This window comes from Columba livia, chromosome Z (genome assembly GCF_036013475.1).
Source record: "Columba livia isolate bColLiv1 breed racing homer chromosome Z, bColLiv1.pat.W.v2, whole genome shotgun sequence".
Lineage (NCBI taxonomy): Eukaryota > Metazoa > Chordata > Aves > Columbiformes > Columbidae > Columba > Columba livia.
In genome coordinates, this window is record NC_088642.1 from 56,357,684 (window position 1) to 56,371,264 (window position 13,581).

At 37.8% G+C, this 13,581-nt stretch overlaps 1 protein-coding gene across 1 annotated transcript in view; it reads left to right on the forward strand.

The window, feature by feature from the left end:
* Window positions 1-13,581, forward strand: part of LOC102093322 (guanine nucleotide-binding protein subunit alpha-14) — a 73,850-nt gene that overhangs the window by 30,802 nt on the left and 29,467 nt on the right. Inside the window, exon 2 of the mRNA XM_065045940.1 lies at window positions 5,296-5,480. Coding sequence (XP_064902012.1) covers window positions 5,296-5,480 — 185 coding nt within the window. The remainder of the gene's footprint in view (window positions 1-5,295; window positions 5,481-13,581) is intronic.

Genomic DNA, 13,581 nt, shown 5'->3' on the forward strand with positions numbered 1-13,581 from the left:
TATATGACATTAACTAATGTATTTACATCTCACCTTTTGAGAATATTCTGTCTGTTGACCTAGTCAACAGAAAGTGTATACTGTGTTTTGCCTGTAATGATTCAACAGATTATTTTCTGAAGTTAAATGCACTAAATGTATACTGGCCATGTGCTTACCACAAAAGTCACTGAAGAGTAAAATACACTTTACCTTCCCCTCCCTGCCAGTAGCCCTTTTAAACTTGCTTGTACTAATAACAGAATTCTAACACCTTGGAAGCATATAGCCATGTTTTAAAGACCCCCATTCTCTAATGATTCTAGAATGAGTTGCGTTAAAATGTGATATATATCTCCAAGGAATATGTCAATATTTTATTGTTCTGTTATCTACACCTTCTATGCTACCTCCTTTTTATTAACCCCCTGCCATTTTTAGTGTTAGTAATGGAAAAACTGTATTCAATTTTTTTAAGCCCCACCACCTGATGTCTTAAAACACAAGTTCCAGTTTGTTTGTCTCCATTTCTTTTCCAACTATTTTAATTTAAAAGATGCTCAATCCAAATCTGATTGTGTCTGCAGTTTCATCCTAAAATGCAGTTATCTTTGGCTTGGTATCTTGCAAGTATGCATATTGGCACTACTACTCCATTTTAAAACTCTTTTAGAAAGCTCTGCCACTTTTTAACATGCTGTAAAATGATGCTATGTAAAGATGTGCTTCAAAGGCCTTGTTTCATTTTAAGCTAATGAGCCCTGAAGATTTTTTAGATAGTTTATGGGAAAGGAGAAACAAAGAGCATGTATTGTTGGATTTGCCCAGAGGCCTTGTATCCTGGGTTTATGACAAGAGGCACAGCTAGAAATGTAAGGAGTTGCTGGAAGGCAGAACACAGAAAGAAGACTATGCACTTTACTTAAGGTCATGGTGGGGAGTAAAAAGCTTTTAAATCAACTTGTGATCAGGATTATGATAGGTCAAGGGGTAAAGCTTTTATGGCTTTATTATCTGTGTTTCATACCACTTTATAAATAACTCAAATAGGCAATTTTCATTTTCTGTAGATTGATACAGACAAAATCAAATCAGGTCATGACAAAATATTAACTTTAAATTTCTTAAAAAAATAAATTGGATACATGCAGGGAATAACTCTAGCCAGGGACGAGCTCTAGCTTGGTTTACAGGTGATCTTTTTAAACCTGGCTCCATCTACCATAGGTGTTTGTGGGACTTGGAAAAAAGCGTCTTTATTTAAAAGCTGAAATTAGATACATGGTGCTTTGATTTTCTGTTGTGTTTTTTTTTTTTTTTTTTTTTTCCCCAAACTTCACAGTGTTATTACATACCCCTGACAGTGAAGTTAACAGTTGCACAATGTTTCTTCTTTAACTCAGATGTTAGTAGAGGGCACTGCTGTAATGTGATAGGACCGTTTATTCTGAGTTATATAAAAATTTAGGCCAGCACTTCAACCTGGATTAATCAGAGTGTTTTCCTCTAAAATATAAGTGTTCCACTGGCAGGGAAAAAAGTTTGTGGTGGGGGGTTTTTGTTTTTATAAGGTTGACTTTTTAAAGCTTATACACCAGGATCCTTTATGAGGGCTATGATACTTTATGTAACATCAGCATTTTACTAAAACAAATTCCTCCAGGAATTTGTTTCACATGTTTCCGTATGTTTTGCATATATTTCCAGCATATCTGTACGTTCTATCTCTCTCAAGTAAACCAATACAATGCCAAAATTAAAGAAATCCTGGACGCTTATTGAAAGAACAGCTGTATTAATCTTCTTTTTACAGACAAAAATGTTAAATATTTCTTATTGCTTGATTAAAATGTTGTTTCACTCTTCTGGCAAGTGCCGTAGGTCCTGTTACCTGGAGAGTAGAGCTGAGCTAGCAGTGTCCTGGAGAGGACTGTTGAACAACATGAGCTTGAATAAGGAACAAGCTGCAGCTTTGAAAGGAAGTCCACAATGGACGATGCAAAATACAAAAGAACTTCATAGAGTAAGATTTTATGACAGTGATAAATTTTTCAGAAAAATGGCTGTGATGCATGAGTAATACATGATAACATATACACTTTCTTATGTTTCCTGAGTTTTGCTTGTTATTACTGTTAATGGTTGGAGCCCTAGAGTTGCATGATTTTCATTAAAGAGATCGCATTGTCTGTTATGGTACTGAGATGCAGTATGATGAGGTGGGCACGCACAGTGTTTTCTTGCTGTCTTTTACCTGAAGACTTAATGTTCAGAGGAACTCTTTCCTCTTTGTGCTGGTATATTTTTGACACCTAGTGGTACTAAGTGCAAATTACCGACAGTTTGTTTATGCTGGTAACTAAGTTACCAGCGGTAAATTCTTGATGGAGAAGTGAACCAAGTCCTATAGCTCAGCCAGAAGCTAGTTAATTGTTAAACTTCTGAAAAATAACAGTAAAGGTTTTAAGAAGCAAGTGTAACTCATATTTTTTGCTCCTGTACCATCAAGAACAAGAAAAGGCTGTCCATGACCCTCTCATATAAAAGCTCTGGTGGATAGGAATGGATTTATTCAGTCACATCCCACTGATATTGAATAACAGGAAATACAGAGAAAATGGAAGGTGTGGTGGGAAAGGTGTTGAGCAATTATATGAGAATTTTTTCTGTGCAGTGCTAATTGAGTTTGTAAGGATGATTTAAAGATGCAGAAGGATATTGGGAGAGTAGGCGGTGAATGCTAATTGTAGATCAGTATAAAGTAATGCAGATGGAGAACAATTACCTAGCACATGCCTCCTCTCTCTAATTACTTACAGTAGAGATAACCCAGTGATGCTGCTTCATAAATCTAAGTTTTGACAGCATCTTAGTATTTCAAGTTTTGATATTCTAGGTGTATCTCAGAGCTAAAGAACTGAGAAAACTTCAACAAGGGTGAAGCAGATGATCAAGCTATGAAGTATCTTCCACCTGAGAACTGAACTGACCTGCTAAGGACTCTTTAACCTAGAAAAAGTACAGCTGAAGGTGAATATGTGGGGGCCTTGACCGTGGCTGACTTCCAGGTACCCACCAAGCTGCTCTATCACTCCCCTTTCGCAACAGGACAGAGGAAAAAATATGAAAAAGTTCATGGGTCAAGATAAGGATGGAGAAATCACTTACCTATTACCATCAAAGGCAAAACAGACTCCACTTAGGGAAATTAATTGCATTTATTGCCAATTAATAATGGGACAACGAGAAGTAAGAACAAACATTTAATCACCTTCCTCCCAGCTCTCCTTTCTTCCCAGGTTCAACTTAATTCCAGACTCTTCTACCTCATACTCCCAGCCAGCACAGGGGCATGGCGAGGTGGGGGTTGCGGTCAGATTGTGACACTTGGTCTCTGCTGTTCCTCACTCCTCCTGCTCTTCCCGTGCTCCACCCTGGAGTCCCTCCCATAGGGTAGTCCTTCACAAACTTCTCTGACATGGGTAGTTTCCATGGGCCGCAGTTCTTCAAAAACTGCTCCAGCATAGGTTCCTTCCATGGTGTACCATGCTTCAGGAACAGCCTGCTCCAGTGTGCCTCCCCATGGGCCACAGCTCTTGCCAGGACCCTGCTTCTAAACGGGCTCTCTGCAGGCTGAAGGGCACATCCCGCCTGTGCCATTATGGGGTCCTCCCTGGCTGCAGGTGGTTCTCTGCTCCACTGTGGACCTCCATGGGCTGCAGGTGGGTCTCTCCTCCTCCATGGACCTCCATGGGGTGCAGGGGACAGCCGGCCTCACCATGGTCTGCACCATGGGCTGCAGAAGAATCTCTGCTCCAGTGCCTGGAGCACCTCCTGCCCTCCTTCTTCACCAGCCTTTGTGTCTACAGAGTTGTTTCTCTCCCATGTTCTCACTCCTCTTTCACACAATTGTTGCACAGCTTTTCTTACCCTTTCTTAAATATGTTATCACAGATATACTACCATCATCACTGATGGGCTCAGATTAGGCTGGCGACAGGTCCATCTTGGAGCTAGTGAAACTGGCTTTGAGGGATGTGGGGAAAGCTTCTGGCCTCTTCTCATAGAAGCCACCCCTGCAGCCCCTCTGCTACTAAAATCTTGCCATGTAAACCAAATACAATATGATAGAGGTTTCTAAAATGAAGACTGTGTGGACAAGGCAAGGGGGAAGATTTATTGAATACAAGAAACAGAAATGAAGCTGGTGGATCCAGGCTCAGAACAAATGACATATCATGGGTGATAAAATTCTGAAACTTCTTACTGAAATGTGTTGAGGATGCAAAAGCTTTCCATGGCTTTATAGAAAGGCCTGGCCAAGAACCTGAGAAATACAGGAGGGCTACCAAATAGCATTCAGCTAATAAATTTCTAAGCTAAGTCCTAACTTTTAAGATGCAGGGAGGGTTTTGTGGAGGAATTACCTTACATTCTGGCCTCTCTTTTGACTCCTCTTTTGACCACCACTTACAAACTTGGTTAGAGACAGAACACTGCCTGGATGGGTGCTTGGTATGAGTCAGTGCAGACATTTTTCTGTTGTAAGACTAATAGGAATGAACAGAGCAATGGGGTTTACATCCTGAAAAATGATAGGAAATATGTTGCTATGTCTTGTAAATGGGCTTAAAGCAGTATGTACATGCAAAATATTATATTAATGATTTCAGTTCATAAATAACTTTATAATACCTGTTCGTTGTGGTTTTTTAAAATAGAATCAGTATTTCCCAGAGTAGCTAACAGTAATGAATGCATTTTTTTGTGGCTTCAGTTAGCATGTTTTCAGTCAGTATTTACATAAGGATCAGTAGAAATGTGAAAATAGGTAATGTGGCGTGATGATTAAATTCTTTCCCAAGTTCAGGATTAGTTCAGGCTTTATTGTTAACGTGTAAATGGTATGTAAACTTTGTACAAAGTTCTTAATGTTGAGGTTCTTGATACTTACACAAGCCAAATTTCTTTCTTTTATAGTCATGTACCTTGCTTGTTTTGTAATCCAACGTCTACCTACAGGACACTTAGATTAAGCGTTGTGGAATGTATTATCATAAGATACTTAGGTACATCTTTTACCTAAAAATCTGTCTGAAACCCAGAAATGCAAATATTTTGACTAAAACAATATATGTTATGGAGAATGGAAAATTCAGAAATGATGCTACAGGTAATACTAATTATACTAATGGTGACTCTTATGTATGCTCAGATAAGGTACACATCTGTATATGTGTATTTACAAATATTTTCAATTGCCATGATTTGCAGATACAATACTTTCTTTCTCTCTCTTCTCTTCCCCTCCGCTAGGCACAGGAGAAAGTGGCAAGAGTACGTTCATTAAACAAATGAGGATTATTCATGGATCAGGTTACTCAGAAGAAGACAGGAAAGGCTTCACAAAACTGGTTTACCAAAACATATTTACTGCCATGCAAGCGATGATCAGAGCCATGGATACTCTCAAGATACAGTACACATCCAAAGAAAATGAGGTAAGCCAGTACAAAGAAAATTCTAGTTTCAGCCCATTAAATTTCAGTTTATAAGGCAATTATTTGAGTCACAACCTTCTACGGGCAGAAGCTTGACAATCCATGTGTCCCGTGGGGAGCTGGGTGCTCCGCCGTCTGTTTCTACAGAGCAGTGGGAAGTTCTAGAGGAAAGAGGGTCAGGGTGGGCAGGGACGGGACAGAGGTGGCTAGGAAGGAAGAATTTTCAAAGTTGCAAGCTGGTAATACGTACCAAAAAAAAAAAAGGTTTTTTGGATCTAAGTTGTAGAGTTAGACTGTGCATGACAGGAATATGCAGACAGGGCCTGATTTGTCAGCGGAGCTCCAGAATGAGGAAAGTTGGGTGTACTGCAGGAAAGCATCAGATCTCCTTGATGCTGGCATGCTTTGAAACATGTCACCTGGAGTTCTTTTCTGGATTTCATACCAACTTTAATGTACATAAATAACTTTAAAATATAGAATGTCTTCTCAAAACATGTTTTTAGTTACAATGTATGTTATACAACTGCATTTTTTTATTTCAGTGTGTGAGACTATAGAACTATGTTCTGGTTTTGTTACAGAGAGCATCTGCCATGGTTTATTGTTGTCCTGCAGTAAACGGTGACAAACTATGTGTGAAAAAAGCCTGCTTCAGTTAAATCCATCTGTTGCATCAGTTGCTTGAGTATCAGAAGGAATATGTGAGCAAATTATTGGGTGATACTTGCTTAAAGTAAGAGGGATTTCCAGTTGGCTAAATTTTAGTGTTGAGGAAGATTGTGTAGGAAGTATCAAGGCAGAAATAATTTGTAGAATTTATGGTTTTTTTAGCTGAAGTACTATATGAAGAAAATACAGTTGATAGCCTACTTTTCATTCAGAAAATGTGATTGCATGTGAACACTACAAAAAAAATTATGATCAGGGTTTTTTTATTATTTAGGTTGATTTTGTTGTTTGTTCTCCTTAAGGTTATAGATATGATGGATAGAAAATGTTTAAAATAAAGCACTGGGAAATTACAATTATTATTTTTTTTAATTATAAAAGAACTGATGTTATCAGCAGAAGCAAATATTGAACTTCAGAGAGTGGAGGTATTAGTGTATTTCTTTCCTACATAAGATAAATATCTGAGGGTTAGTAAGTTTGTTAAACACCTTTAGATGCTTAAGAACTCATCAGTTACAGAAACAGCAGTTATTATTGTGAATATACTTCATTCTGATTCAGATGTGTATGTTTTGATACAAAATGTTGGAAATAGATTTGCACTGCCTCTTACTTAGTTTTGTGGATATTTTTCTCTTCTTCTCATTAAGGATAAAATATGAAGGCTTAATAAACAGCAGTTTTTCTCATTCTGGGCTCTGAGAGCTGAGCTGGATACATTCCCGTAACACACTATTCTGGCTAAATTGTGTTCTTGATAATAGCTGTGCTGCCAGTGTCTTCAAATTCAGAAGATTATAATGCTATTTTACAGTTATTGGAGAAAGACATAATTTGGTCTTTTGCTTCTTTATTAAAGGTAACAAAGTAATAAGTGATAAGAACACAGTTGGGCAAACTCAGCTTCAGTAGCACTTAGAAAGCAAAGTAATTTTTGTTTATGCACCAAGAAACTCTTGGGAGACAGCATGAGAAAAAACACGCTATGCCCCAGTCACTTTGCAGGAGACAATTGCATTTTAATCTTTTGTTTATGTGATTAATATAATGCAAATTGCTATAAATCTTGTAATTGCCTTTCATTCAAGGATCTTTAGTCTGTAATGAAAAACAGTAGAAAACAACAGTGATAAACAGAGAAGTAGCAATTCTGCTGTCATAAATGTATTGCAAAGGTGTGTCTGGTGACACTACAGAAGTTGTCCAGCCTTCTTCTCCACTTTTCAGTGTGTTCATCTCCTCCATGGCATGCCTTTTTTTCACTGAAAAATTTGTTTCCCTCTGGCACTTTTGTTTGTTTTTCTGGTACCCAACTTGTGCTTTGACCAGGTTATGTTTTCTCTCTGTGGACCGTGGAATTTTCTGGCTGCTGAATATCTTCATTTAGTGATTTTGTAGCAGAGAACAGATTGTTCTGTGCTGAATGTCTCTTCGCTATAAGTGTAACATGTGTGACAATCCATAACTCAGACAGAGTGCCCAAAAAGGCCTCTTAATTCTTTTATTGTTTGCAAATAAAAGCAAGCTTTATAGAAGGTGTTTAAAGAGATTTGTTATTGCTTTTGTCAGCTGCAAGTATTAAATGGTCTGGCTTTCTATAAGTTCTGCATTGAGATGGGAAGTGGTTTTTGTTTTGTATTGATCTGAAGTTGTTTGGATGGAGCACTTATCCATATAGTCATGCTTGACCTTTAACTGAGGGAGCAATTTTTATCCTAATTTCAGGTGGTACATTCTTTGGGATATTTTGTCTCATCTTCAATTTGAAGTTGGAAAGTACCATAGCTTGTTTTGGGTATATTTTAAGCACAAATCCTGCAGATGTTTAGGAACCTGATAATTCAGAGACTTATAATACTGTCTAAACCTCACAGTTTTGGAATGGATTGTTTGATTTTTGTAGAATCATATCATAGATTCATAGAATACCAGGTTGGAAGGGACCTCAAGGATCATCTGGTCCAACCTTTCTTGGCAAAAGCACAGTCTAAACAAGATGGTCCAGTATCCTGTCCAGCCCAAACTGTGCAATGCTGGGGAATCCACCACTTACCCCGGGAGGTTATTCCAATGACTGATTGTTCTCACCGTGAAAAGTTTTCTTCTTGTGTCCAATTGGAATCTCCCCAGGAGTAATCTGTACCCACTACCCCTCATCTTTTCCATGTGACTCCTCATAAAAGGGAGTCTCACCCTTTAAATACTGGAACATGGAATGTTTATTATTTTTCTCCTTTTATTGCTTTTATGACAACTCTCAAAAATTTGCTGCTAGAGGTGATATGCTGGGGGCTAGGGTGGAAGAAGTAATATTTATCATCTAAATGTCACATTTTTCAGTGTTGTAGAGTGGAAATTGGTAAAATGGGTATTGGTTAAGTAGCTAGTTGCAGTACAGCATGCTTCACAATCTCTGAGGATAGTTTTTTTGTGTGAGGGCTTGAATCAGCTACTTGTACAAATACTTCTTCCTTCCATATGATAATACAGGCTGCCAAAAAGCAAGATGAAAGTTAATGACAGCCTGTCTCCTGGCTTCTTCAGAAAATTGTGATTGAGTTCATGTGAATATTAAGATAAGTAAATGAAAGAAGGAATGTACATGTGAGGCACAGAGAAAAGAAAAAACAGCTGATAGCTGAGACTTAGTGAAACCTCTTTTTACTGTCCAAATTTTTTAAAATCAACTTAAAGTCAAGGTGTAGGAAAAGAATACCTCAAACATAAAAAGGAAGAAATCAGGTGATGTTGGACGAAGGGAAAATATAGCATTCCGTTTGTAAGTATACATCAATCTTAAAGGGCAGATTTAGAATATTTCTTGGGTGCTTGACTGTGCCGGTGTGTCACATCTTGCTGATTTGTGTTAGTTGTTTCTGTATTGCAAATATGCAGAAGAAATAAGTTGTTTAAGCCTATCCGAACTGGAGATGGAACAGAGATTTTGAAATATTAGTTCACCAAAACATTTCCCTCACCTTCCAAACTAACATGTATCCTGTATCACAGGAAAATCACTCTCTTTTCCAATAAGGCAACATTAGAAATTTCAATTTACTTGCATTAACAGCAACAACAACAAAAGTATACACCCAGCCCACTGGGAAGACCTTTTCGTATAGCTGTTCAGGATGAGTATCATAGAATAGGAATTAATTCCTGTTGTTGTGGGTTGGTTTATTTTTTAAGATACCCTGGTGTGATGACAGTGCATATGTTTGCAATTAACAACAGATCTTTATAGTAGTATGAAAAATTACCTTTTTCCTAAGGAGAAAAACAGAATACTGTGTAAAAATGCATTTCAGAAAGAGATTGTCATGTTGCATCTCCAGCACATTTTTTGCTTTCAATAAGTAATAATCTAGCATCTTTCTGTCTTACAAAGTTGCCCCAGCATGAGTGTATGTCAGCAAAACTGATTTTTTTTCTGAACAAAAGAAGTACAACAATGCCAAATTAATTGTACGGGACAGGTGATTAACTTATGTCAGAAAAGGGGAATGCAAAAAGACAAGTACACTAAAATGAGTTTCTGGAATTATTGAAGGAAGCCATGTAGCTGCAACAAACAGAAAAGACAGTGAAGAGTAATCAGAGATTGGTTTCGTTGCTTATTTGCATTTGAAGATGTGGAAAATGTCATAACACAGTCCTTTCTTTTAATTTTTTTAAACCTTTGCAGAGATACCATTGGTTATAGCAAGTGCTTTAAGAGTAATCCAATGGTATTACCATTACTTCATGCTTTTAAAAAGTACTTTTTAGTTACAGTCACAGTTAACTTAAAGATGGAGTACTTTGTAATTGATTTTCATTGTGCTAGTGTTTATGCAGGTTATAAAGGGCTAGAATTTGTAACAGTCTAGATATATGTTTTTAGCATCTTATTTTATAGAGACACTAATTCAAAACATTTCAAAACATATTGCGTCCTTCTTTATAACAAATATGTTTAATTGTGGGGCAATACACAAAGCCTGGGTCTAGCACTCCTAAACAGAGGTTTCAATTTGATTTTCTAAGGAAATGAGACTTGTGTGACCAGACTAATTGTATCTGCCTTTGGGCCTTCTGTCTGATTTCAGTTGAATTCCATGAAGAGGTCGAGGTTAAAAAGCTAAAATTCTTGACTTCAGCGAGTTTAGTGATGCTGGAGAGTTAAAAATAGAGAAAGGAGAAAGCTTTTGCGAAAGCCCAATAGAAGTAAAAGCAAAGTGTCAGCGAGGAGAGGCTCCTTTCAAGGTTCACTAAGTCACCAAATGAGATTTAACTGGCCATGCATGAGCATCTGGCATCATACGCTTAGACACTGTGGCACACGACATCAGACCTTCTGCTTCCTCCCTGGAAGGACATACGTTTTTCTTGTTATTTTTGTTTTGTAAGTTATTTTTTGAGTGAGAACATGACTTCATTCTAGAACAAGGAGGTTAAATACTCACTTTGGGGGGATTAAAGCTGTGTGCTGCTTTACATGATCAAATATAGAGCATGTTAATACTGAATTAAATGCTCTCCATGTGGAAGTCAGAAAGGAAGTTTTCCACTTCTTAGATGACTTCCTTCCCACCACCCATGGGTTGTGTATGTGGTCACTTGGGAATGTGTGCGTGTTTGTTGACATTGGAATATGTGGGAGTTATTGAGGTGTGTGGGGAGTTTTTCTTTGCTTGTTTTGTGGTGGTGGTGGTGGTTTTTTGTTTGTTTGTTTTCCCAGTCACATTCATCAGAATGCCTAATTGTATTGAAAAATGACCAGACTCCTGATCTCCTAATGGGACTGTTTCCAGTAATACCGTTGCCTTGAATGGTGGACTTCTTATTCTGGTATGTCATAGCAAAAGTCTGTGCTTATAAACAATAATGCTAGTTACTAATTATTATTAAGATGCCTACAGGAGTGCTGTACACTCCTTTAAATATATGGACCATGGCTTCCTTTTACTTTAAAAACTTCAGAGTTTCTCTACCATGCCATTTTGTTGATGGGGTGAATACTGGGAGAAGTTGTTTGTGTCATGGTTCATATTGCTCCATTGAAGTTAAATTGTCATGGTTTAACCTGAGCTGACAATACAACCATGATAGCCACTCACTCACCCTCTCCCCATCCCCGCCCCTGAAGAGGGGGGAGAATCGAAAGGGAAGGGAAAAACTTGGAGTGAGATAAACACAGTTTAATGAAATAACAAAATACTAATACACTACCAGTAAACATATATATAATAGAAATAAAAGATACTCAAGGCAATTCCTCATAAATTCCATCCACACTAAGCAACCAGTCCCAGAAAGCAGCAGCACCCTGGTCCCGAAGAGCTGATCCCAAAGAAAGAAAAAAGAGGAAAAGGCAGAAAAGCCCAGAGGCCTCTGCAAAATGGCAAAAAGCTGAACTGAACTTCCCAAACAGAACTCCCCTGGCTCCACATGAGAGAGAGAAAAATGCCCAAGAGCGAGAATGCTTGAGAGAGAGAGAGAGAGAGAAACTGGAGTATCTCGACTTACTTAAATATGAAGAATGGCACTAGTGGGATGGAATACTGTCATTGATCAGTCTGGATGTCAGTCAAGCTCTGCCCCATCCATGCCCCCTTCCTTGATGCCTCACACGTGTGGGCAGAGCACTCAGAATGTCCTTGGCTCTTAGACCAGAGCAATTAAAATCATTAACTCTGTCTCGGGGTGTTATCTCTTGTTCTCAAGCTAAGTCTGAATAATGACTGTGTTAGCTATGAAAAGAAAAGATTTCTAGCTGCACAAAGAAAATTAACTAATTTTCAGTCAAACCAGCACATAAATAAATGTGAGTGGCTAGGTTTAGAGGTTTTTTATGTTTTTTTCGTCTTCTTGGTAAATTCAGAATCATGGGCTGCTGGCAGACTTCTTTCCTAAATAGATTCTAGACAGACCTAGATGCAAAATCAATATTAACACACTTAGGTTGTTTTTCTTAATGTGCAAGTTCCAACCAGCCACTTTCCTGTTTTCTAGTGAAATTGCTGCATTTGTTCTTCAAAATAATTGGCAGTTGGTTAGAAATCTTAATGTATTTCTTTACCTTTTCAATTTTCAGAGCTACCAGAAATGTAACAGAGTTTTCCTTCACACTTATTATTTCATTCCAAGTTTTTTCTAATCTTCTTGTTTTTTAGTTCAAGGTGGGTTTTGCTTTTGGTGTTTTGCACTGGAGAGATGGTTTAGATTACCACAAACAGAGCTAACCTTTCCAATTTTTTCAACTAGTTGTAACAGCCTTTTGGATGTTTTAGGAAAAAAACATGTAAAAAACTGTTAGTGGAGCAATATCATAAGCAGAAGAGCAGAAAAGGGAAAAAAAGTATGTTTTAGAAATCATATACATTTGAGGTTTCTGGCAGAGAAGTGAAGGATGGGAGAAAGACCATGTGTATATATTGGATTTTTAAGGAAGTTTGGGCTGAAATGACTTACCTGAGTCTCTAAACTGAGTTGCGTTTTTGATAGCAGTGATTTTTAATTTCTCAGGTCTTCTGATCTTTGAGGTAGGTAAGTAACTTGTTCTTTAGAATGAATATATTTTCCCTTAAAATACTAGGAAGTGCACCTGTACTTTGAATTCTGTTGTTTTTAAGAGAAGTAAATACTAGTGGATATGGGGTTCATGGTAAGAAAAGTTTCAAGTTTTCTTATCTACAGTTGCATGTACATAAGAAGTGATCTGATAATGAAAAAGAAGAACAGTGGTGCTAGGGGAAAAAAAAATTATGTAGAGCTCGTAAGTGAAGACTCTGTTTTGTGCTTTGAAGTGAAGGATTTCATATAAGGGCATATACTAGAAGTGCATATATATATATATATATATACACACGTAGAAGTGGTTAAGGTATTTTTGGCTTTTCAGTGCAGACTTTAATGTTCTGCAGACCAAATATCCTCTCTGTTCCCCATACTCTCTCCTTTGTAACAATTGAATAAATCCACGGCTGCCTTTGTGGCTGCAAAAGCATTACTTATTGGCAACTGATGCCAAGGGAAGCTTGGTAAACAACTCTGCTAATGGTGCAGAAGATGGAGCAGAGTCCAGTTATTTTCTGTGCTGTGGGTTCAAGAGATAAAAAAGTGGTGAAACTTCGCTACAGAGGCTGAAACAAGGTTGTGGCACAAAGGCTGCTGTGGCTGAATACATCTTCTCACTCGGCTTCTCTGTCAGTGGCTTCTTCATCAGACACAGGATGGAAGTGTGTGCCTCTGGCTCTCTTTCCTGACTTCAGTCTGGCAAGTTCACATCTGTATTTGCCACAACAAAATTAGCCAGAGTTCATCTCTCAGAGACCTTCATCAGCAGAATGAGGAAAAAATGTTTCTCAATCAGAAAGTAACAATAAATTGACATTTTTTGATGATTGATTTGTGGAAAGCTCTAAGAAGATAACGTTTAAAACAG